The sequence below is a fragment of the Ylistrum balloti genome, unplaced genomic scaffold (assembly GCF_031769215.1).
Source record: "Ylistrum balloti isolate Yb309-2 unplaced genomic scaffold, AGI_CSIRO_Ybal_v1 Utg369760, whole genome shotgun sequence".
Taxonomy (NCBI): Eukaryota; Metazoa; Mollusca; class Bivalvia; order Pectinida; family Pectinidae; genus Ylistrum; species Ylistrum balloti.
The window spans coordinates 306,460-327,682 of record NW_026781959.1 but is presented as its reverse complement, the minus strand read 5'-3'; the positions used below and the strand labels follow the sequence as shown (position 1 = coordinate 327,682).

General features: G+C 35.3%; 1 protein-coding gene across 1 annotated transcript; it reads left to right on the top strand.

The window, feature by feature from the left end:
• The first annotated feature begins 722 nt into the window (after window positions 1-722).
• Window positions 723-16,791, top strand: LOC132543634 (carbonic anhydrase 2-like). The gene is made up of 8 exons (XM_060207149.1): window positions 723-1,046; window positions 8,722-8,806; window positions 11,965-12,114; window positions 12,504-12,697; window positions 14,667-14,759; window positions 15,420-15,501; window positions 15,963-16,099; window positions 16,633-16,791. Exons 1-8 carry the CDS (start codon window positions 723-725, stop codon window positions 16,789-16,791), a joined length of 1,224 nt encoding a protein of 407 aa, XP_060063132.1.
• The last annotated feature ends 4,432 nt before the right edge of the window (window positions 16,792-21,223 follow it).

The window sequence follows — 21,223 nt, the reverse complement described above, 5'->3', positions numbered from 1 at the left end:
CTTTTTGATTGAATATGACAAGTATTTAAACAAAATGTCCAAAACCTTTCAGTAAAATATTCAGTCACGTGTTTGTTGTGCAAATGCGTTAATTCTAGAAAAAAAATCCCTTAAACAATTAATATATACAGTTTACTTGGTAGTAATGTAAATAAATTTTAAGGAAAAGGGAAATTAAATTCTGAATGTTAAAAATTTCAGATTTGCAAACTGTCAGGTGTTTAATAATCACACTCTTTTACATAAGAAACTTACTAACGTATCGAGAACAGATTATGGTTGTATAACAAATGTAGATATTTATTGTGAAATATATCATTAGTAAGTATCCGTAATACCGAAGTCATATCCTATAATTTATTCATATCTATAGCATCAATACTAAGTCACCATGATATAGAAATCAGGCCAGATCGTGTTCACGTGATGGTCGAAGAGTGCTGGCCAGGTGTGAAACGCGGGTGTACATATACATGATTTAACGCCAATTATATAGACAATGGGAAAAGTCCTGAATATGTCAAGTAGGTCATGGAATCGTCGTGTTGATAAATTTTGTGTGATAATCGTCATGAAAGTGATTATTTGTGACATTCTGCTGAACTCCTTTGTTACCCGGTGCTATATTCAGTTACATACAGGTATGACCTATTCGTACTGGTGAAATTTTTGATACACATCCTTGTGACGAGAGAACTTTTACATTATATTTATCAATTATCATGTCAAACTCAAAATCCAATACTCCTAATAACTTTGATACTCCAGTTATTACCAAACACCAGGCAGTCATGTATTGCTCACCAGTGTCCAATATGATGAACAGTGACCTTAGACGTAAAGGACTGTGTAGCCCTATATCTCTCGATGATCATCTATCTACACAACCCAAACGTCCTACTGGTGAATCTTTATTGAGTTCTCAAACTAACGTGATTAAACTACCCGAGAAATCTCCAGACCCCTCCACTGATACCCCGTACATCGGCCCTGGGTTGCGTCCAGTGCTAGATATCATGTATTCGCCTAAATTCCTAGATAAACTCGTAAGTGCATTGGTACCCGCAGTTGCTTCTATTGTATCTTCAATAATTGAAAATATCCTTGTGGAACGCGCCAAGCCGCAGATAGAATCAACTATAAATGAACTTTATGGCCAACAACGTACACTTAAACAATAAGATTGAACGTAAACTGGACGCGGTTGTTTCCCCTCTACAAAATGTTATCCAACGACAAAACGATAAACTTACACAGACCAAAACTCAATTAGCTACTACACAGCGTGAACTCAGGGAACTACAACAGTATTCCCGACGGACAGCGTTAAAATTCCACAACGTACCAATTCCGGAGGGGAGTCAAAGAACTCGACTCATACCGCGTAGTTACGTCGATAGCTAGCGACATCGGAGTCCATATCGACAGTAACGATATTTCAAGAGCCCATGTGATCGGAACACCTAAAAACCATAGAATTACTGTCATCGCGCGATTCGTTCGTTATTCCGACAGACAACGTGTCTACGAGAGTAGATTTCGTCTGGAATCTCACAGAGATCACATCCTCATCACAGGGAGCCTTACAAAACTAAGACAGACATTGGTTTCGGCCCTCAACAAGCTACGCGAAGATGGTAAGAACTACTCCTTCAGGACAGTAGAAGGCCGCATCTATTGCAAAAAAACAGCAACCTCCGGCAAAATAGAAATCCATTCACAGCAATGTATTGCAAAACTTGAAAACTCCACATCCGGTCAATCTCTTGTACCACCCGACCATCAACCCCAGATTCTCCCGACTGCACATTTGTAACGTTTGCTAATGAAACATTAATTAAATAATGTCTATACTTACGATAGATTGTATTATAACCCATGTTTGTACTTGTGTTCATCCACATTTTTTGAAGTGTTGTAGTGGTCGTTCTTTTTAATTGAACACCCATGCTCACCATTGTTTAAATAATTATTTGTGGTTAATTCAATGTCTTCATTTTTTTTTGCGGTTACAAACAATCGGGGATGTCTTAATGAAAATTCCGTTCATACACACCTAGCTGTGCCATTCACGGTCCAGCTAACTATCGCTGTCCGAAACCGTTTCTAGTCTTAGACTCCGACTTCGGACGTATATTTACATCCAAACAAGTCGTGAATTAAATCGGAAATTATTTTTCCTGACCCCTTTCTTGTCTATCGCCGTTTTTAGTCTTTCCGTCCGCGTCTGGTGTACAAAACCATATTTATATAACTCATGATATGGAAATCCGTTATACTTACCACATTCATGTCCGTTGCCGTTCTATCCTTTCGTATCGGACATACTGTAACAATGACTATTTAAAATAACTTCTTTACATCTGTCTCTGACCATGATGACCCCGATGACGTCAGACCCTACTTTAACTTTACAATTGACTCTTCTCTTACTGGTATTGAAATAACAGAACAAGATGTTTTAGACACTAGTAATATTCTAGACATTAACAAAACAGCTGTTCCCGATGGCATAAGTCATAAAATGTTAAAAATGATATCTAGTGAAATAGCTGCACCTCTTACACTTCTATTCAACGAATCGTTTCGTACTTCCGTTTTTCCTGAATTGGCAAATAACTACAGACCTATTTCTTTACTTAGCTGCATTGGCAAACTTTTTGAACGAATAATCCGTAAACATCTTTATAACTATCTTTTCACTAATAATCTTCTATACCAATTACAATCCGGCTTCTTGCCAAATCACTCTACGACTCACCAACTTATTAAATTCTACCATAATATACTTTTAGCGCTAGAGAATCACGAATCTACAGCTCTTGCTTTTGGTGACTTTTCTGAAGCGTTTGACCGAGTCTGACATAAAGGTTTGTTAATTAAATTAGGAAAAGACAGGATAAGGGGTAAAGTCTTAGAATGGATAAAAAACTATATAAGCAACAGACGTCAGTCAGTTGTCCTTAAAAAATATTGTCTCTCGAGAAGTATGTATTAAAGCCGGGGTTCCCCAAGGTTCTGTTCTAGGCCCTCTTCTCTTACTTGTATACATTAACGATATTTCAAACACTTTTTTGGCTATTACTAGACTTTTCGCTGACGATACTACATTAGCATACTCTTCTAAACATTTACACGATCTAAAACAGGTAATAAACTACGACATGGAACAGCCGAATCTTTGGTCTCAAAAATGGTTAATGAGCTTCAATCCAACTAAAACTGAAATACTCCTGATTTCTAACACACATATACTTTCTAACCCACAATTTCTCTTTGACAACACACCCATTCCTATCGTTAACAAACACAAACACTTAGGAGTAGTTATAAACAGCAATGGTACTTGGAACTCTCACATTGATGACATTTTGACAAAAACTGCTGAATACATCGCAACACTTAGGAAACTTAAGTACATCTTGAACAGAAAAAAAAAACTTATAAATATATCTTATTTTCATCAGACCACACTTTGAATATGCCTGTGAAGTTTGGGACAATTGCAATACCACTCTTTCAAATGAATTAGAAAATATTCAGTATGAAGCAGGTCGCATAATTACAGGATTACCAGTACTTATTAAAATAATTTATTTACAGGGAGCTAGGCTGGCAATTATTGGCGGATAGACGTAAAACTAGGAAGTTATCTATGTTTTATAATATTTTTCACAATGATGCTCCTTCATATCTAAAATCTCTACTACCACCTACTATGTCAAATTCTACAAATTACAATCTTAGAAACAGAAATAACTTCCAAACTCCACTCTATATGCTTCAACTTACACATTCATCCTTTATACCAAGCACTTCAGACTCCTGGAATACTCTACCTATCGAAACTAAGTCATCTGATTCTACCAAACAATTCAAAACTCTTCTACCTCATCTTACTATCCCTACAAATATTATATCATTTCTTGAGTACGGGCCTAGAAAAGTAAATATAATACATTGCCAACTCCGCAACCGAAGCAGCTCTCTAAATTATGATCTTTACAAAGCACGTCTTCGACCCAATTCTTCTTGCAGTTGCGGACATCATCCTGAAGACTCTAGTCATTACTTGCTTTTCTGTAACAACTTTGATAAATTAAGTAACATAATGCTTCAGTCTCTTTACTGGTACAACGAAATAACTGTGGAACACCTTCTATTTGGGGACGAAAATCTCGATACTAACAAAAAATATTGTCATCTGTAGGTCTGTACAATAATTTATATCTAGTTCTAAACGTTTTAACATTTAATCATCGATAACCAGGACACCTAGTATGTCAAAACTACCCCTTCCCCACACCCCTTCCATTCATCCAGTTTCATCCTTTCCTCCCAACACCGACGGCATTGTTTTATTTATATAATTATAATGTTTATTTAATACATACTTCGTAAAATATTCATATTTTACCAAAACCCTTGTCGGCAAAGCAGGTAGAGTACGGTATCGTAGACGGACAAGGAGTGATCCAGGAGAACGACAACTAAGGCATGGGATGTGACTGAACATTTTAGATAATTAGAACGCAATGTGTGTACAGTAAAGCGTCAGTTCTTTGCCGACTGGATTAGGAATTGACAGTTACCGAAACCACAGAATTACCCGTCGGTGACCCCCAACCCCCCAACCCCTAACCCCCTCTTTACCCCATTTTTGTTTTCTTTTTCTCATTTTTAAGCCTATCTTTAACTAAATGATATGAAATGTTCCAAGGCTATTTCGTGACTATCTTAATTTGTATGTTTTAATTTTTAAGCCTATCTTTAACTAAATGATATGAAATGTTCCAAGGCTATTTCGTGACTATCTTAATTTGTATGTTTTAATTTGTTATGGAAAGGGCGTAAGTAAGTTGTTATAACTTTTGTCCAATCCTGTGGTATTTTGTTTGCAATAAAATTGATTTAAACTAAGTATTTATGTCTATAGAATGAGTACTAAGTCATGATATAGAAATCAGACTCGATAGTATTGATATCTATAGAATGAGTACTAAGTCTACATTATATAGAAATCAGGCCCGATAGTAGATATGTCTACAGAATGAGTACTATGCTTGATACTGAGTACCCAGTCTTGATATTAGTATAGAAGTCAAGCGTGATAATATTTTTAGCTATTATACTTATATATATATAAGCTGTGTATACGCTATATCTGTAATATACTGATATTGTCCCAATTAAACAAATCTCGTAAAGATCAAATGAATTGATGAAATGCTTATGATGGTAGATCATGTAACGAGAACAGAGGATTTGTCTTAAAGGAGCAAGGGAGATAATTACTATCATAGAATGACCAGGTCTAGCGGTCAATCCCAAAAGCGTGTGTGCTGGGGAGTAATTGTCAATATCAAATTATTTCCATAGGAAGATGAGTATGCATACAATTTGTGTATTGCGTTTGGGAGGGGAAGGACAGCCACCAAGAATTATACAGACAGATGCTTTAAATTTATAGTTTCAATCCATAACGAAAGGGAGGCAATCAAAATTCATTTCATGTCCTTGGGTAAAATTATTTCTGTCTTTTCATCTGTTTGTAGTTGATTTGTTTATCCTCCTTATGTAAACCATGATAGTTCATCATTTGATTTAGTTTCACCCACCATATCACTGTATCAACGGTTCTAGTCACTGATGTGTTTTTGTACATATTCATTGTTTTCATCCAAGCTGATATCTCCTTTACACTTTCTGCGGTAAAGGGCTTATTCTTATTTCTAATGAAAACGTGTCAACTAAAAAACCAAAACAAAACGTTTACGGGAACCTACAGTTTACGATGTGATTGGTTGTATACAATATAATTTATGTATGACGTAGTGGTTTAGGATAAACATCCAGTTTCCAGGCAACAGCAGCATGCGCTTATTGGTAAGAAGCGAATGATACACATGTGCAGATATTTAATCTATTATGACGGACATTGTTACAGCGAGTGGAATGGACATGGGTTCAGCACGTGTTTGATAATTACCAGTTTTTAACTACGTAGTCAGTGCGGAAACTCACTCAGTAAGATACATAAATCAAGTTTTATCTTTTGTAGACTTTCAAGTCCAGTGCACAAGTGGCAACATATTAATGAAGGTGTTGATATTTTTCTTGACAGTTCATATAAAACTAGAACGTACAAATTGCAGTAGACTGAACGAAGAAAATTCTGATGAAGGTATTGCGTGCGGAACAGTAAATATTCAATCAATCAATGACGACTAAAACGTGAAACTGAAACAAACAGTCATTTCTCATATACCTGCCGAGAGATACCTCGGTACATCAATAGATTGAAGTTTGCTCCCTCACCCCAAACCTCATCCTTTGCTTATTGAAACCCTAACTTTAAAATATTTGTCCGAACATAAATTTTTAAAAACGAAAACCAATTTTTATGGTTGAAAATGTCTTTATGACATGAACAATTATGCTTATCTCTTTACAGGTTTACGCATTGTCTACTGACAATGTCACCTTGATATACAATATACTCGGTAAGGAATTATTATTGTAAAACTGTATATACGTCTACTTTGCCGACAGGGTTACATACCAACTTATTACTATATTTTTTAATGATAAATTATAAGGTTTATAGAGCCACACTGCATCCCCGTCCCACACTGATCTCCCGTCCCACACTGATCTCCCGTCCCACACTAACGTAAAGGATGGGTCGCTGGTCTGACTTTCAAATGATTGTCTCCCTTGCACCAGTCTGACAACTAAACAATTTTCCAAAAGGTAAATCTCTCGATTCAGGATCTTCACAAGATTTGGACAATCTCACTTAGATCCTGATATACAATTTATAAATAGGTGTATATAGTAAAGGACACGTGACTTCTATGTGATGAAAACGTGATGTTCATCGTGTGATTTCCTTATATATATATTAACATCTACACTCATTGTACAAATGTAACGCACACTCAATGTCATTAGGTCTCATATCTTAATGAATGATAATGATAATTACCATGGTTATATCAATTGAGAAAAAATCCTTTCACAACAATCAAAATATTTTCGAATATGAAATTTCAACGGAATATGAATACGTAATTATTCGTGAGAGGCAGGTACGTATTAGACATTTTGTGTTTAAATTCATTTGAAATTTTGTACATGAAAAGTCAACTTGTTTTGATATATTTTGTTTTTACAAAATTTATATTAAAATGCATAAATCAATCATTTGGACAATACACAATCCTTCATATTTTGTTGTTTAGTGAAAATTTGTCATTTTAATGTTTATTTAATAGAAGTGTATAATTAACACCGATGTCTTTTCGAAGCTATGTCACCTTATGTACAAAACTAATCATACTCGGGCATTTAACAGGCAGCTATATATTTGCGAAGATTGTGCCTTTCCAAGGATTGCTTCTAAAAGCCTCCAGTTTTATCAATGTACAAGTATTTATTACCTTATACGGTAGAAGATATCATTTTCTCATTACAATCGCTATCGTTGTGTATAACAGACCTCTAACGCAGAAATCTAGGACTTTACTGTCAGTACAAGTAAAACTAAAAATCTGGTTTTTCGAAATGTTGGCATTTTGAGGAATGACGAAACCTAGAAATATGACTGGTGTCAATTAGATGCTGTAAATGATTTTTATTATTTGGGTATGTTACTTAATTGTAATGGAATCTTTAGAAAAAACTCGACAAAAAATCGAGGAGTAAGAAAGAAAAGCTTTATTTGCAGTGTTAGACGTGTGTCGTAAAAAATATTTTAATATTAAAACCCAATTATCGATCTTTGACACATACGTTAATAGCATTCTAAGTTATGGGTCCGAAATATGGGGTTTTCATACAGCGTTTCTACCTTTAAGAGATGGAAATAATTTGGGCATGTTAATTGCGTGTGAAAAAAAGAATTGATATATAGACAAAAGTAAATAACTGACAATTATGATCAAAGTTTCCTGTATCAGAATTGTACAAATATCCTGCAGTATCTAACATTTGTTCGATCTAGTGTAGCAACATATAAATATCAAACGTGAATTTTAATGAATGAAAACGGTCGAGCAATATGACATCTTTGAATTTGAATTATAAATAATACGACAGGTAGATTTATAAACAACGACGAAAAATTGAAAAAAAATGAATAAATTAATCATCAATAAAATATCAGATTGGAAACAATACAACATGTAGCATCTGATGTTTATTGTCGATACCTGTACCACACAAAGTCTTGATTAGAATTTGTTTCTATTTCATTAAATTCACTTTACATGCATATGTTAATTTAACACCACCTTACTGACACAATAAGAACAATAAATACACAACATTGGAGTATTGTTATGATGTTAACTATTTGTAAGTGAATTAATAAAATGCTGATTTTTATTACAGGTCGGCAGGATGTATGATCCTCTATAATGTATGGATGGTAGTGACTTAAACAGATCACCATGTATACAAAAGAACAGATTTTTTAGACAATCCTCGGTTCTGACGATTCCGACCTGATAACAACATCATGTCACATGCTTTTTATGTGTCAATCAATTGTAAACAAACGGAGTGGGAGTGTCTAAAAACAAATAATACTGCTTTCTAAACTATATAAGGTCCTATAGTTGTGTGTGAAAGCTGACGTTTCATCTTCTCATTATGTGTTCTCTTGTGTTTCTCATTTCTGTAAGTTTGTTAAGTGTTGTAGAATGTTCTTTTTATCAGAGTGTGACTGGATCAAAGGACGACCAGTGGAACAAGTGCCCCTCCATTACCGGTTTCTTCAGTTACAATCCAAATTCACCATGTGGTAAGACATTTACTTCTATAAAACATTTTCATTTTGCCGATTATGTACAATGCATGTTTAATCATAGGACTTCTCTATGCCTTCACTGAATGTAATAGATTATAATTTACATTAGGAAACATAAATTCAGACTTTTTATTTGTATTTTTGTCATTTGAACGCATATATACTAGTACAATAAACCATTTCTCTGCGCTGGCTCTATACTCGATGACTTAATACGTTTTAGCTGATAGCTATAAACTAAACTCCAATGTCGCCTCAGATTAGTAGTGGTCTATTACAAATTGATAAATTCAATAGTTTTCCAAATAGTTACAACATTTTAATATATATATATATATATATATATATATAGCCTCATTAACTTTCATCTATAGCTACTTATTAGAGTTATACATCCAGTATTCCTTGGGCAATTTATAAAAAGAAACGCTAAAACGCATCTTGTCTCCAAACCGTTTAATAAAGCCGTTAATAATGTGGTGTATTTACAGAGCACACGTTCACTCCTCAACAGACAGGTTATTTTTGACAATGAAAAACGTTTTCAACACAAAAAATGGTAGAAGTCATCTTATTAATTAAATACAGGTGTAAATGAATGTTCATAACGCACATACTTTATTTTTGTATCTTTCTCCATATATTTTTTCAGACTGCGTGTAAATCTTTCTTTTGTTCATATTTATGCTCTAGTTTCGTCGAATTTGAATTTGAATTAAGATGCTTAATGTTTCATGTTTACCTGTCTATATTTTCCTTTTTTTTAACAATATATGTTATAATAAGTGTTAATGTTGATTTTGTCTAAAATCTCTATCGTATGTTTTAGTTTAACTCAATGTAAAGCTCGCAAGGTGTCTTCTAACAGAGAATTATAGAATATGAACATATAACCTCATCCTTTTGGCGCTCCTTTTTAATTTACAGTTTATAATAATGCTTACATGCGCAAATTAATTATTATTCCTTAACATGTTGTTTTGAGTCGCCCAGCTGTCTTAGTGACAAACCTACGTTGACACTACCGTCATATCCAGCTTTTTCTCATTCGTGCGTGTTGTTAAATAAAATTGCATGTATCTGAATGTCCTTGAATTGTCCAAACGACTTTACGGTATGACGAACAGGAACGTCAAATGTCATCAAGGACAACTTACCTGTATATATCTACAACGTCACAACTGACCTAAACTACACCTTTTCGTGATACTGTATAAATATACATATTGTAAATAGCCACAACAAAATATTTACTTTCAAATTTTGTATTTTTTTTTTCTGGAACCACATTATATTTAAATTTCATTGTCTGGCCCGGATGATGTTCTTAATTTTATAAATTGATAGATATGTATTATATTAGTTTTGTTCAAGTATACAAATTTTGACCCGCCTCGGTGAGGTTAGAACTGTCACGAGGGGCTGTAATTTTGGACAGCTGAGTGGCACTTCAGACATGGTTATTCAGACATTTTATTTTCCTGATGTCGAGGTGAATCACACATATTAAACGCATTAAATTTTACATATTTTACACAGACAGACAACAACAACAAAATCTTCCTCCTCCTCATTACCACCACCACCACCACCACCAACAACAACAACAACAACAACAACAACAACACCATCATCATCATCATCATCATCATCATCATCATCATCATCATCATCATCATCACCACCACCACCACCATCATCAACAACAACTCAACAACAACAACACCATCCTCCTCCTCCTCCTCCTCCTCCTCCTCACCCCCACCACCACTACCATCACTACCAACACCACCATCAACAACAACAACACACACGGTTCGATTATTTGTGAATCAATAACTCAAATGAAACCATCATACCATCAGTAAGATTTATGTTGTTGCCACGTGTCTAACGCCTAATGTGTAATTCCCTTATATGTTTGTTCTAGAGTTATCAGATATATGACAATTACGTATTTGATTGAATTATGAGATTAGTGCACCCCGCTATGTCGGGTTAGACTATTCTTTCGATTACTTTGGATTTTCCTCAGTCACCTCCTATGCTTCAAATGTTAGGCTCATAGCATCAATGTAGAGTCTTAGAAGATGAAACAGATGTATGGTTCAGTTTACCTCATCGGTTTGCCCCATTGTATCTCATCCTTTGTATAGAATTTTGCTATTTATTTGTGGGTCTTTTTTATCCTTAAACGTTTATTACGTTTGTCTCTGGAAACGCCTTAAGATGCATCGACTATTATATATCTATATATAGTATCCTAACGCATTCGGACATATTAACATCATCATATTATTATTACAGATAGTTCCGCGGTGTGAAATATACATTGTCATTTAATATTCATTCAAATCAAATAGACACAATTGTGTCATTGTTTGAAATGTTTAAGAATAATGTTAAGGTCGATTTAGATCAGCTGTGTCATTGTTTGAACTGTTTAAGAATAATGTTAAGGTCGATTTAGATCAGCTGAATTTCTTTGCCTGGTTTCCTTACTTTATCATCTTTCAGGGAAAAAAAGCTCCAAAATATCGTTACATCTTATTATTTGGCATATCATGTACCTGTTGCTGTACGGATACATTTTTTGAGTGTCCTTCGCAAAAGAACGGATTCTGTATGCACTCATACTTTTACAATGCATTTTGATGTCAGATATATACAGTAGTATGAACTACAGTGTCTAATGTTTTACTAACATGAACTACGGCGGCGTATAAGGGTCACAGTTTGATTTATCGTGTATGTATAGTATAGGATCTAGACTTACAAGGTAAGGTATACATACATGTACAAGATTAATAGAATCTTTCACCCCTGTGTATTATAGACAGGGTTATCTCAAACCGAGGGGTATTTTTCAAAGTTGATAGCTCGAGGCTTGCCGGGACAGATTTATCTTTCCCTACTCAAAACGAGGATAACCTTGTGAAGTATGGGAGAAATATGTTGAACGTAAAATACAATAAGTTGTCCTTAGCAAAGTTGTACATGCGAGATTAATATTCAGACAAGATTGATGATTTATATAGTTTCCTGTTAACACCACCGTAGAGTTTTCATTCACTAAATGTCATTGTTTCTTCAGAATTCTCGAAAATTGAATATTAAAATATCCGAGTTAACAACGCAAAAATACATTGCAGGTCCACAACACTGGCATAAAAAGTATCCGTTATGTGGAGGTGACAAGCAAAGCCCTATTAATATCCAGACTGGTAAAACCGAGCGAGCAAACATCAACCGTGTTTATTATAGACGGTCGAAAACAGTAGACGGAATATTTGAGAATAATGGTAACGTATTCCTCAAAACTTTAAGGTTAAATTACAATCAACGTTATAGTAGACCTTGTTCTCATCAAGTGACGTGTATGTTTTAATATAAATATTTATATGACAATGAAGACGCTTGACCTTCCGGAACATATTGTTTTATTTTCCTGTACTATTTCGAGGGTATGGGTGGAAGTCTTTCTTTCGTTCATATTGTACCATGGTTTCGTCTATTTAGAGTTTGAATTTTAATTCACAAGTCGGAGCTATTTTATATAATAAATACTTTCCTAATAATAATGATAATTTCAATTCTGTCGGCTATATCTGCTGAAAACGATGATATTATACAAAAAAATTACCACCGATTAGAAATACTGAACGACTCATTTCACATAATATCTTATAAGGTTTTGCACCAAACTTCGAAGTCCATGGACATCCCAAAACAAATATACTGATTGTCGGTAGGGAGGATGACGACGACGATGGCACCTCGTATGTATTCAAAGAATTCCACTACCATATTGGATCAAATGAATCGTCGTATGGATCGGAGCACGTTGTAAATATGAAAGGCTACAAAGGCGAGGTAAAGATCATTTTTCTTTAAGATTATCACATAGGCCCGGTATGTCTCATTCTAATGTAAGTCTCAGAGGTTTGCTCCTTGGTGACTGAATTATATTTTCTAAATTTGTCGAAGAGCTTATCAAAACATGCCACAATGACTTTCCAACGTCCTCCGTTTTTACTTTCACATATGTTATTGACTTTGGGCGTTAAATAATTAACAAATCATTGATCACGTCCAATCGTATATACCCACCAGAATTGGAAATCAAGGACACAACAGACTCTTCTGCATCACCTGCTTATCTTAATCTCTTCCTACTACAAAACCAACATGGAAATTTTTTGAGTTATATGCATGATAAGCGTGATGATTTCACTTTCCCTATTGTGATTTTTTCCCATTTCTGGATAGCAACATCCCTGCACACAAACATATGGTGTTTACATGTTGATGTCGAGTCAATATTCCTTGGCCTTTTCCAATTATCGTGGTTTTCGTGGAAGCAGTCAACTGACGAACACACGCGTTACGGAGGGTTTCAAAAGATTCAGGTTAAAGAACATTATAGGGAAGTTTTTTTCATAGTGATCTCATTGCGAAAATTTAATTTCTTTGTGCGGTATTGAGCTGAACGTGTTTGATGCTCATTAGTTTTATCTGTTGGTCCCGTTGTTGTATACCCTGTTCTCATTTGAGAACGTGACATTACTTACTTGGATTGACCAAAGTTTCCAAGGTGGATTTCATCGATGAGGCAGAAGATGCTTACTCTGCCGGAACACCTGGTTTCCGCTTAAATCTTTCTTCTGTAAATATTTCTCCCTTGCTTTATTGAATATTAATGTGGATTATTATTGTGTTGATATGTTGGTGTTTTCTTGTTGTCTTTTTGCCGTAATCTTCATTTCAAGTTTTCATTTATCCGGAAAATGGCATGGTTTAGAATACATACATGTATTTGGCGTTTGAAATTAATCAGCAGTTTTGAAACGTCTCTAACGAACCCTAGAAGGATGAATGACGAATTAAGAGGTGTTCTTGCGATTAAAAAACTTCATGTTCCTTTTGAAATTGTAATTTCATTGCATGTTTCTTCTGCTGTATATTTTGATCAAACATGTTTATAGTGGTTCTTGGCCTTGTGATACTGAAAGAAAGTATTAAAGCCCCAATATACGTAAAATCACTACGAAAAACAAACTTTATCTTATTTTCCCCGTAATATATGTAACAAAACAAATACTTTCCTTTAATTAAAGAAAATAAAACTGACTGTTTTCAATTTAAATAAAAATTAAAACAATCGGAAAATAAACAATATGGGACCCACAATAATTCATACATTACCGCTCGTAGCGATGACATTGTGCATGCGCATATTCCGCGTGTGTAAACATGGCAGACACAGTACAGACGTTCACCAGTCGCTTCCTTTTTTTCCAATCATACATCAGGCCAGTTCTGAATTTTTACGTTATAATTGTACGTCGTATCGTTTCTAAACTAATTATTCCTTCTAATAATTTCCCAAAAACTGAATGTTTATCACAGGAATACCTCAAGTCTACGACAAGACTTCGCAAACAATGTTTGTAAACAAAATCTTACTGTAGACATATCTTCATGTGCTTCCTCTATAAGTAGAAACCTCAACTCTCGCGAGACCAGGTCATGAACTTTCCGACATGGTTCGGCAACAATCGTAATTTCGATGGCGGCGTGTTTAAAATGGAGGTGTGTTTACAAATAGCGAGTTTCAACTGCTCATATATCGATACTTTATGCACAAAGTCATGGTAACTATTGTTTGAATAACTTAATTCTAACTATTTCTTAGAGAATATCTCAATAATTATGTGTGATTCTACACTAAATTTTTGGTGAATGTTACGTATATTGGGGCTTTAAAGTGATTTAGTGATAGATAATGATTTCTAATGTCCCGTGTTATTTCATTCTTTTCAACATCTAATGTAAACAAACATTTCTTAATTAGATACATCTGGTACACGAGAGGAAGACTTTTACTGGAGACGATGGGGGAAAGACAGGTGGACAAGACGTTCTGGTTGTAGGAGTGTTCTTCAATGTAAGTCCTCTTCCACCACCTCCTCCCACTCTTAGGGTGTTCTTCAATGTAAGTCCTCTTCCTCCTCCCCTGTGTTCTTCAATGTAAGTCCTCTTCCTCCTCCTCCTCCTCCTCCTCCCACTCCTAGGGGTGGTCTTCAATGTAAGTCCTCGCCCTCCTCCTCTGAGTTCATCAATGTAAGTCCTCGCCCTACAACACCTGTACGTATACAAATATATACACCTTACAAGAATTAGCATGGTTTTATATAGTGGTAAAAACATATAATTCATCAACCATAATTCCAAGTTGTGTATCATCAAATGGCGTCGCAGTGGTGACGTACTCGCCTTTCACATAGCCGTCTGGGATTCGATTCCTGAACCGGACGTGAACACGTATGGGGTCACCTGCCCGACCACGTGGGTTTTCGTCCGGTACTCTGGTTTCCTCCCACAGTAAGACACCCACACGCTTCCATCCGGATCAACAAGAGTGATTAATATAAGCTAGCAACTTGTTTTGCAATTGTTGTAAAATAAACCATATTTATATTATAATACCAAATTGAAAACAGAAAAACCGGCAGTGTATTGAATGTACTACTCCTGTTCAGACATTTCCAGTATTGAAAATTTATACTGACAGAATTTTTTTCTATTTTTTTTTGTTTATACCCAGGTTGTGGAGAAATGTGGAAGCTATGCAGATAAGATGATATCAAAATTTATAACTAAAATCCCGAACTATTTGGACGAGACAGGTAATATAGTTTGATTGATATATCAGATAGGTTAAATAATACTTACATGTAGATATATTACTATCATAAGGGTGTATGAGCAACAGACTTTTAAAAACAATTATTTGATCAAATGCTACGACGAACATGAGTTGGTTTGTGTTTGTATAGTTTCGCTGATTTTTGTGTTGTGTTTCATTGTTTCATGATGATAAAGACTTTACCTTTGGTGTTTAGAATATTGTTCATTAGTATTTTCATGTGTTACAAGTTGATGTACAGATATCCAGGTTATCTAAATAAAATCATCGTGTTGATAGAGAACCAGGTCACAACAATAACGAGCACTTGTTCTCAGTAAAGTTTGTATTGATCTATTGGCTAGAATGTATGTTGTACGTTTATGGAAAAGCTTAAGTAAATATTTTATACAGTATAAACTGATAGAAAGTAGTAACAATTAAAGATGAAATGATTTGTAGAGGCGTATGTCAAGCCAAAGCGGTTACTACCCAAGGATGGGAAATTTTACACCTACATTGGCTCTAAGACAACGCCCGTCTGTACTCCTGATTACCTGTGGATTGTGTTCAAGACTCCGACAACTGTCTGTAGGAAGGTGGGTTTTACTGCCTTGTTCTATATAATACATTGTCCGAAGTTTGAGTAATTATCAGAGAATATCAAATTTGTTTGTAATGTATATGTAATGTTAACCAATGGTTAGCAGACTACTGATTAAAGTAATATGATTGTCTCTATATTTTCACTTGATGCTTGTGGCGAATTGTGTTTAGAAGAAAGTTACAGAATGATAAAAAAATCTGCGGCAACCATGTTATAGAACAACCAAATCAATTACCATAGCAATTGGTGTTTGTGAGTACAGGGATATCCCGCGTAGTATCCCATCCTAGGGCTGAGGTCCTGTAACATCCTAACGTCGGCTAAAGCCTCGGTAGAGACTATGTTACAGGGTCTCAGCCCTCGACTGAGATACCCCTGATCTCGCTCGGTTACAGGTAACACATTTTATTAATGTGGCAAACACTTCTATACGAGATTTGTGACATGTGTAGTAGATTTTAACTGGTAAATACATCAAACAAGAGTCCAAAAACCGTTCTGAATGAATATATCTTATCTTTCCAGAATTTCGAGGTCTTGATGAACTTGGAAACATGGGAAGCCAATAATCCGCCATTAAGTAAATTTGGTAATAACCGTCCCATCCAACGCTTCGATGTGAATAACGTCAAAACTAATTTCAGAAAAACGAAACGTCATATTCGATCATATCTTATTCCGTGAAATAAAAGTGAATTTAACTCTAATAAAGCTATTCCGAGATGACGTAATTCGTCTGTGAGGTTATGACAGGTGATGTTGTCTGTCTGTCTGTGTGTCTCCTGCCAAGCGAGTTCTACGCTTAGTAATGCGTGTACATTGTATATGATTGATATATAGGTACAATTTACATATCTGAAAACATTTAATAAATCCATTTAATGACTTTTCTCTATTAATGTTGTTTTGATTCATTTTATAATCTAATTACCTCAAGGTATCATTGAACAGATCAGTTAAGTTAGACACCATGCAGACTTAACAATGTCTTCCATTTATCTTTACTTCTATTAGGATAACAACCTCGACAGTTTATAATTTCACACTTGCTGTACATATTAATCGATTTCAAATGTATTTCTCATAAAATAAATGATTTTTGTCTGTGTTTATAGTATCCCTTCTTTTCCTAACTCAAATAAATTTAATGTTTTAAAGAATGCGACGAAACTAGAAATATTTATAATAATGATGAAATAAATATCCATACACTTTGGGAACCCGAACACAATGTTACCATGGTTACAAGAAGGTATATTACAGTTATATATACAAATTGTTAGCATAAACAATAACAATGAACATGTTTGTTGTTGTTTACATTGATTTCATCAATGGGTTGTTTGATGTTGAAAAACACACAGAGATCTAATAAAAACATTGTTAGAGATTCGTTATACCAATCTGGCTATTTTTAGTCATTTCTTTCTTTCTTTTTTTGTTTTTTGTTTTGTTTTTGTTTTTGTTTTTTTGTTTTGTTTTGTTTTTTTTCTTTTTTGCCTTTTTTACAACCCTTTCGGGTAACAGATCATCACATAATATTAATTATTATTAAGTTATTACTTGGGTAATAAGAATTGGACAGAAACAATGGTCACTGCTGAGACACTCTCATTTATTACACGTGTGTCTTAACATATGTATGTATGTATGTAACGTACGGGATGACGTCATATGAACGGGACGGCGACGAGATTACGGTGGAAACATATGGAATTGCTAGTATTTCATATATACATGTACATTAGGTGTTAACAATGGATTTATCCACGTATGAAGTCGCTTCGACTACACTTTATCTAAAACTGGTCCCAATTGTGCGCGAATTTATGAGTCCCTTCATCCCGATTTATCACATTGTTTCAAAGACCTGCCGTATGAAAGGACTGGTTTTTTTTTATCCGCCACTAGAAATTGTCCTAGAGAACGAAAAAGATCTTAGAAATTGAAAAGATCTTTAGGTGCTGATTTGTTAGATCTAGAACGTATTGTTCCATTCCTTCATGCCTTCCTAGGGTTCCACCTCACGCTGGTGTTCGCCAAGACACATTCAAAATCTACCAATTTCACTGATATCAATTAACACCTACTTACGTAAACCTTCATTTTAGCACCAGCAATTGGGTCTATATCTGATGAAATATTGGGTGGTCGGGTGTCGTAGTGGTAATGCACTCGCCTTTCACTAGCCGTTGATGCATGATGCAATTTACTTAATTGTTTAGCACTTCTGTGTCTTATCCGAATTTGTGCTAAATGATTCTGTTCATTTGTGTCGTTTTATGTTATTAGGTTTACAGTTGCCCGGATGATCTGTAATCTTGATTGAAAATCGCCGTAACAATGATCGTGTTAAGGAACTTTTAATGGATGTACGTTGATTTGCTTATGATAGAGGTTAATTCTTTTAATATTCGAAGATTATCCGTTCTAGAGATTTTGACGTTTTCAGTTTTTCCAAAATTTTGAACATACTGTTGGGATCTTTCATAAATGTATCTATTATATTAGCCGTAGTACAGTCTACACTGGGAATGTCGTCCTCTAATTCTTGTATAAATACGGAAGTGAAGAAATTCGTCAGCACCTCTGTTTTTCCCTTGTCACTTTTAATGACTTGGTCATTTTATATAAAAATGATACGTTATTTCTTGTTTTTGTTTCAGTGTGAACAAAACTTCATTACTGACCAGCGTCCTAGATCGATAGTGAAAATGTGGGAGCCGTTTGTCCGATCACGTGGTTTTGTATAAAATCTAGAGAAACCATGTTAGTGTATCAAGCAGGTGATAGGTATCATGGTTTTAATGTTATTTAACTTATTATTACGGTTTTTGCCATTTCCTTCGGCCAATTTGGATTTTGGTCAATTGACCCTTACACGATATACGAATTTAGTTCTGCGTATTCCTGAGCTAGTGTGCTGGATCAGCGATAGATAATATAAGATCGAGCAGTTTCCGGGAGTTAAATCTTAAATGTGGTATGGAATAGTTATAATGCGATGTGACAGTCTGTCCCGTATTTACGGTTCCTAAAGTGATACCAGGGTAACTGACAGTCTGATATCCACGGTTCCTAAAGTGATACCAGGGTAACTGACAGTCTGATATCAACGGTTCCTAAAGTGATACCAGAGTAACTGACAGCCTAATATCCACGGTTCCTAAAGTGATACCAGGGTAACTGACAGCCTAATATCCACGGTTCCTAAAGTGATACCAGGGTAACTGACAGTCTAATATCCACGGTTCCTAAAGTGATACCAGGGTAACTGACAGTCTGATATCCACGGTTTCTAAAGTGATACCAGGGTAACTGACAGTCTAATATCCACGGTTCCTAAAGTGATACCAGGGTAACTGACAGTCTGATATCCACGGTTCCTAAAGTGATACCAGGGTAACTGACAGTCTAATATCCACGGTTCCTAAAGTGATACCAGGGTAACTGACAGTCTGATATCCACGGTTTCTAAAGTGATACCAGGGTAACTGACAGTCTAATATCCACGGTTCCTAAAGTGATACCAGGGTAACTGACAGTCTGATATCCACGGTTCCTAAAGTGATACCAGGGTAACTGACAGTCTGATATCCACGGTTTCTAAAGTGATACCAGGGTAACTGACAGTCTAATATCCACGGTTTCTAAAGTGATACCAGGGTAACTGACAGTCTGATATCCACGGTATCTAAAGTGATACCAGGGTAACTGACAGTCTGATATCCACGGTTTCTAAAGTGATACCAGGGTAACTGACAGTCTAATATCCACGGTTCCTAAAGTGATACCAGGGTAACTGACAGTCTGATATCCACGGTTCCTAAAAGTGATACCAGGGTAACTGACAGTCTGATACCCACGGTTCCTAAAGTGATACCAGGGTAACTGACAGTCTGATATCCACGGTTTCTAAAGTGATACCAGGGTAACTGACAGTCTAATATCCACGGTTCCTAAAGTGATACCAGGGTAACTGACAGTCTAATATCCACGGTTCCTAAAGTGATACCGGGGTAACTGACAGTCTAATATCCATGGTTCCTAAAGTGATACCAGGGTAACTGACAGTCTGATATCCACGATTCCTAAAGTGATACCGGGGTAACTGACAGTCTGATATCCACTGTTCCTAAAGTGATAGCAGGGTAACTGACAGTCTGATATCCACTGTTCCTAAAGTGATAGCAGACTATAGCGAGAAATCCGTCCAAAAAGTAAAAGGATGATATATGCTTTAGTGGGTAAATTCGTGGATGCAGAATTACGACGTGATAAAAAAAATGATAATTATGAAATTGAAAGAAAAAACACGGAAATTTGATCATTGTAAAGTGAGTATTAAACAAACTCACAATATAACAGTGATGTCCAATATTGACGATTTAAAAAAATCAAGGTTATATATTTACAAAATCTCATTTTATTTTACGAACATTTAGAACAGTGTTTCATGTGTAACAGAACGCATCAAAGACAAAGGAACAATGTTGACGTAGGTCTCAGGAATCACAATCCGTTTAGGCACCAAATCGACACAGAGATCAAAATAGGTTATTTAGGTCTCCGGTCCTCACAAAGATTATTGGTCAGATAAGAATCATGTGAGTTCACTTATATGTAGAAAAGCTGTAGTATAAATAAACATAAACAAAAAATATCAACATTGAAATTATCGAGGTCATGTTGCTCTAGTTCATTCTCTCATCGAGTCAAATGCTTGTTATATTTCACAAACAATCATCTTTTTCCAGAAACAACAAGAAAACCTCAACATATGAACAAAATTATAATCCAAACACGAATACAATAAAACTAGGACAAATATGAAATTTACACGAGAATCCGGCAAAATACCATGAGAATAAGACCAGGGTTTTCAGAGGAGTAAGCAATGTTTCAATTTACTGCGATATATAAACACCATAGATTGGGGAAGCAGGGTGTTGCTATCTAGAAATGGAAAATCCGCAACAGGAAAATTAAGATCATCGCGCTTATCATACAGCGTGTTGGTAAGTTGTCCATGTACGTATGTAGTAGAAGATGGAGATGAATGATTTATGTGAAAGAGTCTATTGTTTCCTTGATTTCCAATTCTGGAGGTTATATA